Below are 18,018 nucleotides of genomic sequence, written 5' to 3'. Positions count from 1 at the left end.
ACGGAGTGACAAATCCCAGTCTTGATCCATACTAACTCAACTAACACCTTCGGAGATACCTGTAGAGTATCTTTATAGTCACCCAGTTACGTTGCGACGTTTGATACACACAAAGCATTCCTCCGGTGTCAGTGAGTTATATGATCTCATGGTCATAGGAATAAATACTTGACACGCAGAAAACAGTAGCAACAAAATGACACGATCAACATGCTACGTCTATTAGTTTGGGTCTAGTCCATCACGTGATTCTCCCAATGACGTGATCCAGTTATCAAGCAACAACACCTTGTTCATAATCAGAAGACACTGACTATCATTGATCAACTGGCTAGCCAACTAGAGGCATGCTAGGGACGGTGTTTTGTCTATGTATCCACACATGTAAATGAGTCTTCATTCAATACAATTATAGCATGGATAATAAACTATTATCTTGATACAGGAATTATAATAATAACTATACATTTATTATTGCCTCTAGGGCATAATTCCAACATCAACAAAATGGAACTGCCGAATGTAAGCATCGTCATCTTGTCAAAACAGGACTCACCCTACTAGCTCATGCTTCTGTCCCTTTTCGTTTTTGGAGTGATGCCTTCTCCACAGCCTGTTTTCTTATAAATAGGCTTCCATCACGCCTTCTGAAAATGAAAACCCCACTTGAACTCCTACTTAATGAAATTCCAGACTACACCTTTTTCAAAGTGTTCGGGTGTGCATGTTGGCCGCATCTACGCCCGTATAACAAACATAAGCTTGAGTTTCGGTCCAAGAAGTGTGTTTTTCTAGGGTATAGTTCTCTCCACAAAGGCTACAAATGCTTACATGTTCCTACCAATCGTGTCTACATCTCTCGTGATGTTGTGTTTGATGAAAACGTGTTCCCGTTTCGCACACTTCGGACTCTCCCCACCAGTCAACCGTCACCAGTGCCCATGCCTCTACCTTCGCCTGATCAATTTGTTGATGTTGCATATGCCCCTGCGTTGCTTCCTAATCATGCTGCAGGTATTGGACGTGGCGTTCGCCTGGAACTACTTGAGGAGAGGGATCCGGAAGGTGCGTCTACGGACGTGCATGGGCCATGCATAGCGAGTGGAGCCAGCAACAACCGCCCGCCCGTTCCTGCCGCGCCCGTGTTCGCGCCCCTGTGCGACGTGCATGGGCCATGCATCGCGGGCGCCATTCGACCCGCCCGCCCGCCCGACTCCGCCCCGCACGAGGCCTCCGTCCCGCGTGACGCCCGCTCGCCCGACTTCGCCCCGCACGTGGATTCCCTCCAGCGCGACGCCGCCGCGCCCTGTCCAGCAGGTGAAGTCTGCCTACCTGTCACGCCGACGCATGGCTCCACGCTGCTGGTTCCGTCGGCGCCAGCTGAGCCTGCCTCGCCCGGTGCTCAACTGGCCTCTCCTGTGTTGGCTACTGCTACGCCCGGCTCTCCATCGACCTTGCCTGGGCTAGCTGCTTCCTCGCCGGATCACGGGCTGTCGACCAGCCCTGCGTTGGTGGTCTCGACTCCGTCGTCTCCTGCGCCAACACCGCCTGCCCCGCCCGATGTCATGGCTCACCCTCACACCCATAGCCAATCCGGTGTTCTTTGCCCCAAGCAACGCACGGATGGTACGGTTGCATGGCTGGCGGCGTGTATGGCTCATGTTGCTGCTGATCCCACTACCGAACCTCGTCACTTTCAGGCTGCACTCAGTATTCCACACTGGCGTCTGGCAATGGAACAGGAAGTTTAGGCTCTTCATAAGAATAATACTTGGCGCCTTGTTCCTCCAGTTTCTGGTGTCAATGTTATCGATTCTAAGTGGGTCTTTAAAGTAAAACGACATGCTGATGGCTCCATTGAACGCTACAAGGCACGGCTGGTAGCTAAGGGCTTCAAACAGAGGTATGGTCTTGATTACGAAGACACGTTCAGTCCAGTCATCAAACCCACTACCATTCGATTACTCCTGTCTCTTGCTGTTACTCGAGGATGGTTCCTTCGTCAGCTAGATGTGCAGAATGCTTTCCTCCATGGAGTTCTGGAGGAGGAGGTTTATATGCGCCAACCGCCTGGTTTTGTTGATCCGGCTCGCCCTCATCATCTTTGTCGTCTGGTCAAGGCGTTGTATGGACTCAAGCAGGCCCCTCGTGCATGGCATGCTCGCCTTGGATCTGTTCTTCGAGCTCTTGGGTTTACTCCCTCCACTGCTGATACGTCGCTTTTTCTTCTCCAGCGCCCTGAGGTTACGATGTATCTCTTGGTCTATGTTGATGACATCATTCTCATCAGTTCCTCAGACTCTGCTGCTGATCGCCTGGTGAGTGCCTTCAGTGCTGATTTTGCTGTCAAGGATTTAGGTGCTCTGCATTTTTTCCTTGGTGTGGAGGTTGCACGTTCTTCTGCTGGGCTGACTCTCTCTCAGAAGAAGTGTTCCTTGGACTTGTTGCGCCGTGCTGGTATGCTCAAATGCAAACATGCTGTCACCCCGATGTCTGCCACTGATCGGTTGTCTGCTCTTGATGGTGATCCTCTTTCCTCTGATGACGCTACTGAGTATCGTAGCCTTGTTGGTGGTCTACAATACCTCACCATTACTCGACCGGATATTTCTTATGCAGTTAACCGGTGTGTCAGTTTCTACATGCACCCACGACATCTCACTGGTCAGCAGTGAAACACATCTTGCGCTATGTCAGCCTTACTGCTTCCTATGGCTTGCTACTACAGCCGGCACCTTCGTTGGAGTTATCTGCTTTCTCTGATGCGGACTGGGCTGGTAGTCTCGATGACAGGCGATCCACGGGGGGATATGCAGTATTTCTGGGTTCTAACTTGATCGCCTGGAATGCACGTAAGCAAGCAACAGTGTCTCGCAGTAGTACTGAGGCTGAGTACAAAGTTGTTGCTGATGCGACTGCTGAGGTTATATGGGTACAGTCTCTATTGAGAGAGTTGCATGTTACTCAAGCTCACCCTCCAGTTCTATGGTGTGACAACATTGGTGCTACCTATCTTTCGTCCAACCCAGTGTTTCATGCCAGGACTAAACACATTGAAGTGGACTATCATTTTGTTCGGGAACGTGTTGCACAGAAGCTACTCTCCATCAAGTTCATCTGATCAAAGGATCAACTTGCTGACATCTTCACGAAGCCTCTTCCACAATCACAGTTTGTAGGCTGTAGGCGCAATCTTAACTTGCTTTGTATTTCAGGTGTTAGACTCTATATATACGTAGCCTTCTATGCATATACTGTATATTGTATTTACCCCCTGGGTACCCTTATATAATGAGACAGCCACACCCCGTTTAGGGTGTCGAGCACTTCCCAAACATTACGTCTTACACTACCATCAAGTTACATTATGAGATTTGGAAGGAAAAAATGGACCCCCATCCCTGCACACTACAAGACTACCACCAAGCTGTACAAAGGAGACAGTTCATCACATTTCACCAGTACTACCCTGCTAGTGCCAGCATAAAAAACCAAAACAAGCAATAGGTAACAAAACCACATATGTTTCTTTGACCAGATCAGGAGATGTGTATGTGTGGCTGCTACTGTATGCTGTGTGATGCATGGGAAGATATCCTTGTGTTTGCTTCTTTGTCTTTGTGCAGTGCTGCTCTGCCCTGTGAGCAGCTAGGGCCACACCCCTGCCATTGATGCAAGCAAGGCCATCTTTGTTTCAGGCTTTCAGTTGAGACTCCCAGCTGTACACATCCTCCCAACTGCCATACCTCATCACTCTCCTAGCTTTATTTTTCATGTGTATGACACCTACATTTATTCCCCCAAGCTAATTTTCTCATTTTCCTGTGGAGATTTGCTTAATCTGTTTCCCCTGAAATCCCTGTAATACAACACATGGTTATCATTAACTCGTTGTTAATCAAATTTATTTGAAATAATTCTATCTTTTTACTGCTGATCATCATACTATATACATGATCTGAAAAAAAAAACAGTTCTTCTTTGCTAGGGCCAGGCAGCAAGCAGGCAGGCAGCCGTCCAGCCAGTGAGGTGCCCACACACTTCTAGGTAGGAGTACTCTTTTGAACCAACAGAATTCTAACCAAGCTTTGTCCCCAAGTCTGTTTTTGACTGCATTGGTGACTGAGAAGCTATACAGGTATTTTAATCCTTTTTCCAGGATCCTGCCTGATCTCCATTCATCCAGCTTCCGGCAACGGGCCACCAAAAGAAAAAAAAAACGGGCCACCAAGATTCATAAGGGAGGCAGATAGTATATTCTCTCTGCACTTCAGATGCAAGTTACCATTGGCTGATGGACCATGTATTGTAGGTTATCTTCTGTTTGGTCACCTCATCAACATTGTAACAGTTGATTTGTTCAAGAAAATGTATGATTTGATCTGTTCCATTCTTCTTGACCAGCTCGGTTTCTTAGGTCTTGTAGACGATAAAATTATGGATTGGATTGTACAGAATGAAAATCAACATGTGTAATGCTGACCCTAGGAACCAGGTGTGGAATAGGTGCACAGATCTTTATAATAGATATTGTGCCTAGGATCACATAAGATAGGATTGCCAGCTACAAAAATTATGAGTCAAGAGGTATGCCTTAAATCTAGATCTTACATAGGATCTGGATTGAAGTGATCCTAACAATATCATATAATCGGAATGCACAAGCATTATATTGGTAATCTACTGGTTTTCTGAAGGATCATGGAAGGGTTAACTCAATGGAGGCCCCTCAACAAAAACTGAATGGAGAAAGAGAGAAATAAAAACACTTGAATGAGAATAGTAACATTTGTGTCCATGCTTCGATGTAGAAGAGCCCCTTTCCCTTTCGTATAACTAATAACAACATTAAAGAAAGAAAACCAAGCAATGAACGAGAGAGGGGATGCATGCAGGGGCAGGAGGACGGTGGTGCCTCAGAAAGTCACTCCATTGCCCATGGGGGCAGTCATTTTCATTGCCCCAGTGCAGGGGCAGGAGGGAAGGAAAGATGCAAAAGCTCTTTTTTACCAGCTGGAAGGCAGGTGTGCAATGCAAGACCTGCATTAGTTAGTGGATGAGGCCACAGAGACCAGCTTTAGGGTTTAGGGCTTAAGCCAAGAGGAGAAAGAAAGGGCTCTGCATATGAAAAGATACCATCATTATTGTTTCCATGAATGTGGTGGTAATATACATGTGGCATGTGTTTGTTCATCTTTTCTGCAAGAGCATATTGAGTCCTGACACCTTCTAGTGGTGCTGGTGTCTTCACCCAAGAATATGGAATTAGTCTGTATTATATTTGAATATACTGAACCAAGTTTACAGGTTTTAATTATGAGGACATTTTACTAGCATAAGATTCATGCATTTATTAGTTTCTTATACTGAAAACTGAAATCCTGTTCTATCATGGAACGATAGGTATTCTGCTCACTGAAATGCACATCATGATCAGGTCTATGCGTTTCCAGGAATTGTCATTTTTTGAAGCTTTAGAACAGGACTACACAGCGGCGCCGCACTTATGTCTTCCGGTGCGGCGACTGTACCACGTCTGCTAATTGCTTAATTGCCACGAAAAATAGTCACATGCATGTTTAATTGCCACGAAAAGTAGCCACATGCATGAACATAAATTATGTGCACGCATTCATTGCAAGAAATATAAAAAGAGCAACATGCAATGGCAGGCTGCAGCGCAAGAAAAAAGCATACAACGCAACAATTCTCTTTGATGTTTGAAATTCAAAAAGTTTTATCTACAAAACCGTTAAGTCGATCGATGATCTGTTTTCACCATTGACTTTCTCGCGACGAGTTCTTTGAAACTAGATCTCATGTCGACATGTTCTGGCAATTATTTTTTCTGGTACATACTTGCCACATTTTTTGACCTCACTTGCCATATTATTAACCACTTACTTGTGTGAGAAAAATAACTTGATTGCCACTTTTTAATATTGTTTCGTATAAAGACTTGTAGCAGTTTCTATTATGCATGATATAAAAAAGCATGTAATAGGTTGTGTTTGTCAATTTAAATATGCTAACTTGTCGTATTTACATACAACTTTGTCAGAAAACTATTTTGTGTGTTTGTTAGTTTAACAATGCCGAATTGACATATTACAAACGATGATCAAAAAAGATTTCTTATGGTCATCGGTTTTAAATATGTTGAGTTGTCATATTTTCGCGCGTAATCGCCTATAAAAAGTTGTTTGTGTTTGTTAGTATGATTATGTCGAGATGTCATATTTATATGCAATTTTCAAAAAAATATGACGATTAAGTTATTTTTTATCAGACAAGTAAGTACTTACTAATATGACAAATAAGTGAAACAAATGTGTTAAGTACGAGTAAAAATAAAGTTGTCGAAACATATCAACATGGGATCTAGTTTTAAAGATTTCGTCGAAACAAAGTCAACAGCAAAAACGGATCATCGATCGAATTAACGGTTTAAGAGATAAAAGCTTTTGAACTTCGATCATTTAGAGATGAATCATTGCATGCATGCACGCATGCATTATGAATAGAATCGTATTGCATGCTTGCTCAGCGGCCGTACGGTACTGCCGAAATGCGACGCTGTTAGTTAGATTTTCCCCTACATCTATATAGTTCTCATGGCACAACTTCTTGTAGACGACTTTTCTGAAGAAGTTCCCATTATCTACTGCACCTTCCTTTGTGGTGTGCTCCACTAAGTGTTAAAAATGCCAGGCTCCTTAATCTTTAGGCAATTATTGATACAAAGTACTACTAAACTCATGTATCTTGTGCACTAATATCATTCATGCGCAACACTAGTCACTCTTCCAACAGTACACACTTATGCGATGCTTTCATTAACATGCCCAATAATAATTACAAAAAGGATGGAATGTACTTACCCTTAGGTATTTTTTTTTTATTTTTTTAGAAAAGGAGGTCAAACCCCCGGCCTCTGCATCAATTGATGCATGCAGCCATCTACCCTTAGGTACTTGCTGATCAAGTGGACAAGAACTTTCTTTACAAATCACATAATCTTTTACTATTCCCTCCGTCACGGTTTCGTTTACATGCATTTTCAGAACAAAAGAGGATAGTAGTAGGCTCCATGCATTTCTCGTTTAATGGTTGTCTAAGTTACTGTTCATTATCTTCTTAAATAATTAGGCGCCGTGCGGTTATTGTGTGAGCATTTGTCAAAGAAATTAGGGTACTCCCTCCAATCCAATTAATTGAGGCAGCCTCCATGCAATGTCGAAGGGAGTACATTACTTTAAATGCAATGAAACCGAGCACAAAACAATGCAAATGCTCTTGTTAGTTCAATAATAGGGGATTGCAATGTGGGATCAAGCAAGTGCTATTGAAAGCTGGTTTCAATGTAACAGGAAAAGTTGTCTTGGATTCTCATCTCTGCAAAAAGGGAGAGGAAGAGAAGGAGGAAACATCGGCACAGCACTGAATGAATGAATGGCACTGAAAAACCTGTAGCTGCTGCAGCAGAACTGATCAAGAAACCCACAGGGTCATCAAGGCCAACACATGCATACATACATACATACATGCATGCATACATACACAAAATGCAATCTGATCCCATTTCTCAATAACAGAAGCAGATGTTGCAGAAGTTACAACCTACTCCCAAAGGAGATTGTCACAAACAAATGTAACCCATCCATGCAAGTACAGTGCAGTGCATCTTAGTGGAACACCACTCCTCACTGATCACACATCCACTTGCAACCTTTTTCTTCTTGGCTCTATAAACAATGGCCAAACCCCCAGCCTTTCAGTGCTACCACTGCATCCAACAGCTAGCATCTCCCCTTATGCAACGTAAGATGGCATCCATCCACCACTATGGCAATACCAAAAACAGTGCAGATTTGGGGTGAATTTCTCACAGGAAATGTGCTCCGTTTCGGCACCGGAATTGGGCTCCAGTTGAAGCTCTCCTCTCCTTAGGAAAGCTCAGCCCAGCCCTTATCTTTGCTCTAATCGCTTACCCCTCTCACAAACCAATCCAAACCAATCCAACAGCATTGCCAATGCCAACCATGGCAATGGCTCTGAAAGAACCTAAACAAATTTGAACAAGGAAAAAACAAAATGGAAGATCTAAACCAAGCCCTCCTTAGACATCCGACAAAAAATTGCGTGTCCCCGGCGGTGCTAAGCTTCTCAATGGATTCCTGGCGGCTCCAGTCTGATCCGCTTGTTCATCTCCGACACCGCTGCCATGAAGGCGGCGGTGTCGGCAACATCATCAACAAGAACCGAATCATATGTACTGGTGGCAACTTCATTGGCGTCTGAACATGGCAACGATCTCTTGCCATTGGTCATTCTGTTTCTCAAGTCGCCAACCATCATGCTGTAGCAGGCATGTACATGCTCCTGATCAATGAAACAGACAAAGGTTGCTCAAATCTAATGCTCATTTTCATCATCCAAATGAAACATTACTATGATCATCAAAGTGATGCAAAAGGGTTATTTATTTTGTGCAAGAAACCTTCTCAATGGGGCATGATGGAGACAGATTGCCCATCTTGGACTCCAGTGCTTCTTTGGTCAGTAGAGCTCCATAGGATGCAGCCAAGATTGCAGCCGCAGCCACTGTAGATGGCCTGTAATCCAGCACACTGCCGGCTGCATGAACGCAGCACGAATCAATCAGACAAAATGCAAGAAAGATCACTAGATTTCTAAAATGATGTGTTGACGAGGATGATGAACCTTGGGCTGTGGCAAAGATGAAGCCGATGGACTTGAGGGCGACGCGGGCGGGGTCATGGCCGCCGCCGCCGCGGCCGTCGTGCCGGTCGAGCCGGGAGGAGAAGCAGGGGAGGTAGTCGAAGGGCGTAACGGCGGCCATGCGCCAGCCGAGGGTTGACAGCACGAGCAGCTCCATCCTGCGGACGGAGGCGGAGCAGAACTCGTATCCGCCGCCGGCGTCGAGCTCCGACAGCGCCGGCGCGCAGTACTCCTCCATCTTGGCCGCCACGGAGACGCAGGCCACGGACAGGAGCCGCGCCGCCCACGGCATGGCCGCCCTCTGCACGCACACAACCACATCATCCTCCCGTCCCTAAGAAGCAGAGAGGCTAAATTTTTGTTTTACGGCGGCGGTGCGGGTGATTGATTACATCGACGCGTCGCCGGAGGAAGAAGCGGTCGAAGTAGGCGATGGCCAGGTACGCCGTGCGGTGGCCGAACCCGAAGCAGCCTCGCGTCTGCAAATGAAAATCAGATGCCGGTCCCAATGGCGTCAGTGACCGGTCGATCGACGCTCGTCTCGAACCAAGAAACCAATCGTGGAGAGCGAGTGCTCACTTGGAGGATCCATTTGACGGCGGCGAGGCGCGCCTGCAGGAACCAGTCCTCGGAGGCGGCCGACGAGCAGTCGGCGTCGCCCGAGTCGGAGGAGGAGCAGAAGCTGGCCTCCTTGGAGACCAGCTGCTCCACGTACTCGTCGTCGCCGTCCTCATCGGCGCCGCCGCCGGCGTAGAACAAGAAGAGGTCGCCGTGGTCCACGGCGCCGTCCCCGAGCTCGGCGCCGTCCTCGGGGCAAGTGAGCGAGAAGGCGCACGACGCGTAGTCCTCCGCCGCCTCCATCCCCGGCATCTCGCGTCGCCGCTCGTTACTGCAACCAGCCAGCAGCTGACCTGCCGTGCTAACCGATGTATGTCAAGCTTAAGCAAGAAGCATGGGCGAGCGAGAGGCGCGTTCTCCGGCGCTCCCACGGCGTTTAGCGGCGGCGGCGGCGGCGGCCGGACTGGGAGCAGAGTGGGGAGTGAGAGTGAAGAGACGAGGAGGCTCCTCCCTTCTATTTAAGTGCCTCTCGTTTCATCGAAATTTTCCTTCTTTTTTTCACGTGCCGCTACGCTAGCCATGGATAGTTATTACGGCTCTGGTAAAAGGAAACATAGACTCGTTGACGGTTAAATCCAATTCCGACGGGAATGGGATGAGATGAGATGAGATTCATGGGTACGTACGTACGATGGTACGTCTGAATGAATCTAAAAGTGTATCCGTGTATTTATGCGCCTGTCAAGACTTTAATTAACGGGGTATTTACTCGGCGGTGAGATGCGACCCATTCCGTCCGCTTGCGCCCGTTTAGGTTAACGTGGAAATGAAAGTCGGTTCAACGCATCGATTTTTTTCGTTTTTGGACAATCTATTCTCAGCCTTTTTTCAGCCGAATTTGCATCGCACGAGATGAACACGCGCGCGCTCGCCTTCTCCTTTCTCCGGGCCCGATGGTCGGTGGCACATTGCGCACCCATCCAACAGCAACCCTCGCCCCCTTCGTCATCGAAGTCGTCGCCCATTTTTTTTCCGATGACTGTGCTAGCTGTCGCCCGCGACCAAGAAGCCGCCTCGCCACCGTGGCCAGATCCTCACCAGCACGCTCATCGCGATGCCGGCCACTCCCTTCGCCGGCCGTCTCCTTCGTCGACGCCCGCAAGCTGTTCGAGAATTTACCAAGGTACAAAATAGACTCCGCCGACGAGTTTTTTTCCACAATTTCCTTTGCGACCGTGACGATTCGTCGTCCGATGACGAGGAGGAGATATTGGCTGTCGTGTTGGTCCATCACCACCTCAATAGCCAGCAGCCGTTGTTCCGTGGCTCCATTCCGATCCACCTTTCGATGTTGAATCACAACTGAGAGAGCGGACATCTCTTTCTTTGAAAGGACTACTTTGATACAACAAATCCGTTGTTCAAACATCACAAATTCCGCCGCCGTTTCCGTATGAGTAGGCATCTTTTCAAGACAATCCCGATCCTGTTGGAGAGAAGAGGAGAAGAATTGGCCAAGAGCAAGAGAGTGCTAGAAAGGATGTCAAGCGTGTCTTTGATGTTTTGCAATCTCGATGGGGCATCGTTTGGTATCCTGCTAATACCTGGAGCACGCAGAAACTGTGGAGGTGATGACTGCTTGTGCGATCATGCACAGTATGATCGTAGAAAATGAGCGTCCGAAACGTCTCTACGATCAAGGGTTTCAGTTTCAAGATGAGAATGTTGTGTCTGAGCATGACGGAGCGGCAACGTTTGAACAGTTCACCAAATTTCATCATGACATGTGTGATTGGAAAACTCACGTGCAACTATAAAATAATTTGGTTGAGCATATGCAGACACATGTTGGCAACTAATAGATGTATTTTCTTTATTCTGCTTGTAAAATTGTGCTATTTTATTCGGTTGAAATTATGTTATTTGACTATATGTTTGAATACAAAAGCAATGCAAAAATGAGCTATTTGTTAAAATAGGACGGCTAGCCGACTACGCCGGCATATATGGGTCGACGTGTTGGATGTAATGTCGGCCTAAATCTAAAACAAGACGAACGCTGAACGGATGGACGACCCAAACAGAAAAAAATCAAACAAAATCATCATTCGTTTGGATCAGTCCCGTTGCAGTTGCTCTAATAAGGTGCTCGTGTTAGTACTGTCGTCGCCTAGGCAAAGGACGTCCTCTCTACCGGGTGCACGGATCTGGTTGTTTGGATACGGAAAATAGGACGAGAAGAACTACTGTATGTGCTTTAGTATTTTTCAAATTTTAGCAACTTTATCACGCTATTAACGTTGGTTATTTCTTGGTAGAAAAAAAAGTTGAAGATAAAAAATTCCAGTGATTCTTTTTTCGAGAAACAGAGTACAATGTAGAGGCTGGCACACACACATGTACGGTCACCCCAATGGATGCAACACGCACATCCTTTGTGTGTTTTCGAATTTTTGAATTCCAATCGCTTTATGTTTTTGTGTAAAACTGGGCATGGACGGCCCGGCCAGAAGCTCGACGTTTGGGCTGGGACCGGGGCTCACTTTCCAGCTCAAACCCTGGGAAAAACCGGTGAAACATTATTTCTAGGTTTTTATATAAATATAGGTCGAGTATTATGATATTAATATCTGAAAATATCTATATTGTTTTTTAAACCTAGAAAACAATTATTTTGTCAGGTTATGGATCGGGACGGGTTGGGCCTCGGCTTGGGATTTTGAGGTCAAGCTTATCAAATCCTTGCCCAAGCCAAAAATGCCGAGGTCTATTGTTGTGTTTGTTTGTTTATTGGATGAATAAACAAAGATCTAAACAATTCAGTAATTAAGATGAAATAGTCATCGAGATGTGTCTTTTCGGGTCATGTTGTATTAGGTGCAACCAGGGCTCTTGGTCATCTCTGATTGTCTCTTCGAAATCTTTGAGTGCTTTATGGGAAACCCATGTTATGAGAGAAGGCATTAGTAAAATACGAACCATACAGTGAATCAACTTAATCATGTATTTACTGTTGACGTCCGAGGAAGAACATCTCAGCATAGAATCAACTCTCGGGACGACTCTTCATCGTCCTTGAAACACATATCCTCTTCATGATGCCGTTTTCGACAATGTGAGGTGGTGTCATCTAATTAACATAAGAAAAGGAAGGTGGTGTACTCATAGGTACAAGGTGGCCCAATCTTTCGATGAGAGAGTTTTTACGTCCCGGCTACACTGAACGGTCGATGGTGCCCCTTAGTAATTGCTAAGCCGAGGAGATAGCGAAAACCGCCGACTATTGGGGTCAAATTTGCATAGAACACCTACTTTTCAGTTTTGTTGCACTTGCACAAAATACCACTTATTGGTATAATCCACTGCAGATAACTCTAATCCATCATTTGATTTTGTTGACATGATTATTAACAAGTGAGTCCTACATGTAGTGCACACTTGGCCAAGAAAACATGATCACAAAGATCAATCCTACATGCAACCAAAGAACAACTAAGAATTTGAGATGAGCAATCATAATTGTGGGTATAGAATGAAGTACTTATCTAACACAATAGGGTTCCATTGACGTGTAATACATGAGATCTCGATAATTCCCGTGTCCATGAAAAGAGTAGCGACCGCTACAATACAATCAATTAAAACCAAAACTCAGTTTGACGCCCTAAGGTGCCACTTCCAAGGGGTCGAATCCAATCTTAAGTTCGTCTCCTCCGTGAATACGGACTCTAAAACCGGCTCATAGTCTTTTACTCCTAAAATACATGGGTCTCGCAAAAAACTAAGATGGTGCAATAACAATGGATGATTATGGACAAAATTATGAAGTGTCAACTTGCATAATTTCATCCATGTGTCTACATGCCTTTATGACTTCCCCAAAGTCACGAAGTCTCCAATGAAAATGCCATCTTTATTCCTTGTATGTTGGCAGCCATCTCCAAGCTTGATCACGCTCTAATACTTGTCCCTCTCATCAATGTTGGTTACTCCATTCCTTAATAATACAAATATATTTGATTTAGGGAGTATCATGATCTCATGAGCACTAGTGGAAGTTCCTAGAATGAAAATTTCATGATAATTATGTTGACACGTGCGACCTTTAGCGATTGGTCCTTGTCTCTTTGTTACTATGAGGGGTGTGGGTGGAGCTATAGTGGGAATGTCCTCATTGCGCAAAAAAAAATCGTTGTTCAAGATATCCCTCGATATGCCAATAAACCGGCCGACTTATCGCTTACCGGTGTATGGTCGGTAAGATAAATCGGTCGATAAATTGGTCAATATGCCGATAAATTGGGGATTTACTCCTTATCCTGGGTCGACCGGTATGTTCCTGATAAGCGATATCCCCCACATTGCGTAAAATAGAGCATCATTTGTCTAGGAGAGATAAAATATACCTCGACAAAACACACACACAGAGAACATTAGTATTTCACCGAAATTTATTAATTCGACACAAGGGGAGCCAAAGAATATCTATAAGCCATAGCAGTTGAGTTGTGAATTCAAGCACACTTGAGAAGTCACTTCCTTACAATAATTTATTAGTAGCACAATAATATGATAGTATGGATAGAAGTAGTAATAGTAACAATAATAATAACTTGAGCAAAAACAATATTATGAAAGCATAGGCATGGAGTAGCGATGGATATTTGGATGAAATTAATTATGTACCAGACACAACCTAGGGCAATACATTACTAACTCCAATTCATCAATCATATGTAGGCATGTATTTCGTATATAGTCATATATGCTTGCAATATGAACTTGCATGACATCTTTTGTCCCACCCTCCCGTGGCAGTAGGGGTCCTAATAGCAACTAGGGGTAATTATTATGCTCCTTTTAATAGAGAAGTGGAACAAATCATTCGAAAATAGTGAATACATGAACTCCTCAAATTACAACCACCGCCAAAGAGTATCACAATTATTATCACCTTGTGGCTACGGATCAGAACAATAACATGTGCATATAACTTGCAAAATAGGATTAAGAACTCAAATATATTGATGAAAACATAATAGATTCTGATCTAAAATCATGGCACTCGGGCCCTAGTGACAAGCACTAAGCATAGCAAAGTCATAGTAATACCAATCTCGGAACACACTGGATACTAGGGATTAGGCCTTAACAAATTGACTCGATTACATGACGAATTCCATCCGTATCCATCTACCTCGACTATGCCTACGATGAGATTATTTACTCCCGATGGTGAGCATCATGAGGTTTTTGATAAAGAAGGGTTATTGATGACTACAACAACGGTTTCCCCTATTCGAAGCCACGAACGGACTCCAGATCAGTGTTGAAAATATGCCCTAGAGGCAATAATAAAGTGGTTATTATTATATTTCCTTGTTTGTGATAATCGTTTATTATCCATTCTAGAATTATATTGATTGGAAACTCAAATACATGTGTGGATACATAAGCAACACTTTGTCCCTAGTGATCCTCTAATGGACAAGCTCATTGATCAAAGATGGTCAAGGTTTCCTGACCATAGACATAAGTTGTCATTTGATAACGGTATCACATCATTAGGAGAATGATGTGATGGACAAGACCCAAACTACGAACGTAACATGTGATCATGTGAGTTTATTGCTATTATTTTCTGCATGTCAAGTATTTGTTCCTATGACCATGAGATCATGCAACTCACTGACACCGAAGAAGTACCTTGTGTGCATCAAACGTACAATGTAGCTGGGTGACTATAAAGGTGCTCTACACGTATCTCCGAGGGTGTCTGTTGAGTTGGCATTGATCAAGACTGGGATTTGTCACTCCGTGTGATGGAGAGGTATCTCATGGCCCACTTGGTAATACAACATCAAAATGAGCTTGCAAGCAATCTGACTAAGGAGTTAGCCACGAGATCTTGTATTACGGAACGAGTAAAAAGACTTGTCAGTAACGAGATTAAACTAGGTATGGAGATACCGACGATTGAATCTCGGGCAAGTAACATATCCATGGACAAAGGGAACTATATATGGGATTGATTGAATCCTTGACATCGTGGTTCGACCGATAAAGATCTTCTTAGAATATGTAGGAGCCAATATGGGCATGCATGTCCCGCTATTGGTTATTGACCGAAGAGTGTCTCGGTCATGTTTGCATAGTTCTCGAACCCGCAGGGTCTGCACACTTAAGGTTCGGTGACGATTTGGTATTAATGAGTTATGTGTGATTGTAACCGAAAGTTGTCCAGAGGCCCATATGAGATCCCAGACGTCATGAGGAGCTCCAGAATGGTTCGGAGGTAAATATTGATGTAGGGGAAGTTGGTATTTGAGGTCCAAAAAAGTTCCGGAACATGCCGGTTTGTGGCGGGAGTGCCGAAAGTGTTCCGGGGGTCCACCTGCCACAGAGGGCCCCATGGGTTGTAAGAGGGGGCGCACCAGCCCCTGGTGGGCTGGCGCCCCTCCCACTAAGGCCCATGCGACAGGAGGTGGAGGGCTAAGCCCACAAGGGATCGGCCACCCTTGACTTGGGTGGCAAGGCACCCCTTGGGCCACCGCCCCTCCCCTTGGTCGCGGCCCCTCCTAGCGAGGGGAACCCTAGGTCGACCGCCCCCTCCTCTCCTCCTATATATATGAAAGGGGGGAGGGCTGCAACATTATAAGCCACGACGCAGCCTCTCCCTCTCCCTCTATATCGTTTTCTCCTCTAGATTGTTTCGGTAGTGCTTGGCGAAGCCGTGCTAGGATAGCTCCACCACCACCACCATCACACTCTCTCGTTTCCGGGAAACTCATATACCACTCCGCCCTCGCTTGGTGGATCAAGGAGGCGGAGACGTCACCGAGTTGTACGTCTGCTGAATGCGGAGGTGTCGTTTGTTCGGCGCTCGATCGGGAGTTCGTGGGACGGATCGTGATTGGATCGAGATGATGTTCCACTACATCAACCACGTTCTTTAAGGCTTACGCTTAGCGATCTACAAGGTTATGTAGATACAATCTCTCCTCTCGTAGATGTGCATCTCCTAGATTGATATTGGTGAGCGTAGGATTTTTTTTCTGTTTCCCATGCAACGTTCCGCAACAATTAGGCCTCCCGATGAAGAACGCGAGGCGGTGAATCTATATCATAAAACACGTTGAAACTTCCCCTTTGATTTTTTTGTCGGGAAGACGTTATATATAGACTTGGAGTTAGGGGAAACATAGGCTCGAGGGGCCCACAAGCTCACATGGTGCGCCGCGTTGGGGTGGACCCCTCCCCTTAGCTTGTGGCTCCCTAGTGGGCCTCCTCGGATAGTTCTATGCGCCAATATTATTTATATATTCCAAAAGGGGAAATGTGCTGGCCCATTTAATGTTCCTAGAGTGCTGGATTATTTGAGTCACATGAAATTCACACTATAAAGAGGGTTGACGTGGTTCCAGGTTCCGGGTTCTTGGTTTCGCTTTTGGATGCCTTGGAGTTGAAAACTTGATCTCTAGATTTAATCTTCTGGTTTGGATGTTTCGTCTGTGATCCCCCGAGATAGTCAGGCTATGGATGTTGGAACTCCAGGATTTCTAGAGCTTTGGGTTTGCTTGTTTCAATGAATAATAATTGGAAACGGTGGGGGAGCTAGAGAAACCTCGTATAGGAGTTGCATCCTATTTTGACCTTTAAAAAGTTTGCTTCCTACTTCGCCCACCAACCAAACTTGTTCAAACTTTAGGAAATAAAGAAGGACTACTATATCCACTATTTGTACTGAGCCAAAATCGTGATCTCCTACTTGCGCTTCACAAACGTGTTACTTGGAGTTGTTGGGACTCCTGGGTGGTAGGGGTCAATTCTAGAACTTCCAAGGTTAGGAAAGGATCCAGGAAGTGTTTGTGAAGGTTTGGTGGTCACTTCAAAGCTAGTCACTAGGGACTGAGCTCCTACTTGGTGTGGCATTTTGAAGAAAAAGTTGTTCCTCTCTAGTATTGGGGTACTTGGTGTTCCCCGCACCCCTCCAATGGTGATTAGCTTTCCCAAGGAAGTGAATATCAACATACATCTTCATCTCTGTATGTCTTGGTTGTCTCTTTTTCTAGCTTTCTCATTTGTGATTGTTTACCTTGCTTAGCGTCATGTAGGTTATATCACATAGTTTCATTTAGGAGAACCTATTTATATGCAAAACCTAAATTGCAAAAATTTCAATATTTGTAGCCACCTACCCCCTCCCTCGGTTCTATTCGACCATCTTGATTCTTCACTCTTCTCAATATAGACCGTTGAACTATTGCTTTATCGTTGCCCTTTTGTGAAAGAAATCAGAGAGCATAAAAGGATGAGCTTGAAAAAAATTATACTAAAACAAGCTCAACATGAGCGATCCCACCAAGGTCATGACAGTGCGCTGAATCAAGCCTTTGGTTCATGCACACGACCAAAATACCATAAGCTCCATGGCATAATCTATGATAACAACACCAGAACTACTATGAAGATGTGCGATCTTACTCAATGCGAGATCACCTCCATCATCGTGATGTCATTGCCCATTATTAAATAGCATTTCGGTCCACATATTTGTTGGGTTCTATCGTAGGCTCATCGCATGCAAATTAAAAATTTTCCTATGCGAAGAACAACCAAGAACATGCTATGGAGATGGATCACAGATCGTTACCACTAGACGCGCAGTGCCGTGTAGCGAAACTAGATGTGGCAGCGCGTCCGCGTGGTCCGTCTCCT

At 45.1% G+C, this 18,018-nt stretch overlaps 1 protein-coding gene across 1 annotated transcript; it reads right to left on the bottom strand.

The window, feature by feature from the left end:
• Positions 1 to 7,557: 7,557 nt before the first annotated feature.
• On the bottom strand, positions 7,558 to 9,812 carry LOC123452775 (cyclin-D5-2-like). Its single transcript, XM_045129487.1, has 5 exons — positions 9,322 to 9,812; positions 9,135 to 9,221; positions 8,725 to 9,043; positions 8,501 to 8,637; positions 7,558 to 8,382 (listed from the first exon to the last, which is right to left on the bottom strand). Exons 1-5 carry the CDS (start codon positions 9,610 to 9,612, stop codon positions 8,167 to 8,169), a joined length of 1,050 nt encoding a protein of 349 aa, XP_044985422.1. The 5' UTR covers positions 9,613 to 9,812; the 3' UTR covers positions 7,558 to 8,166.
• Positions 9,813 to 18,018: the final 8,206 nt, after the last annotated feature.

The sequence above is a fragment of the Hordeum vulgare genome, chromosome 5H (assembly GCF_904849725.1).
Source record: "Hordeum vulgare subsp. vulgare chromosome 5H, MorexV3_pseudomolecules_assembly, whole genome shotgun sequence".
NCBI lineage: Eukaryota > Viridiplantae > Streptophyta > Magnoliopsida > Poales > Poaceae > Hordeum > Hordeum vulgare.
The sequence above is the reverse complement of the archived record's forward strand: the minus strand, read 5'-3'. Positions and strand labels throughout refer to the sequence as shown.

What these genes read in the sequence shown, in the direction of transcription:
- LOC123452775 (XM_045129487.1), bottom strand. Translation starts at nt 9,612, where the DNA reads ATGCCGGGGATGGAGGCGGCGGAGGACTACGCGTCGTGCGCCTTCTCG. An exon ending in CCGTCAAATGGATCCTCCAA is followed by an intron (nt 9,222 to 9,321) that starts GTGAGCACTCGC and finishes TTTCATTTGCAG; the next exon opens with ACGCGAGGCTGCTTCGGGTT. An exon ending in CATCATGCCCCATTGAGAAG is followed by an intron (nt 8,383 to 8,500) that starts GTTTCTTGCACA and finishes TTCATTGATCAG; the next exon opens with GAGCATGTACATGCCTGCTA.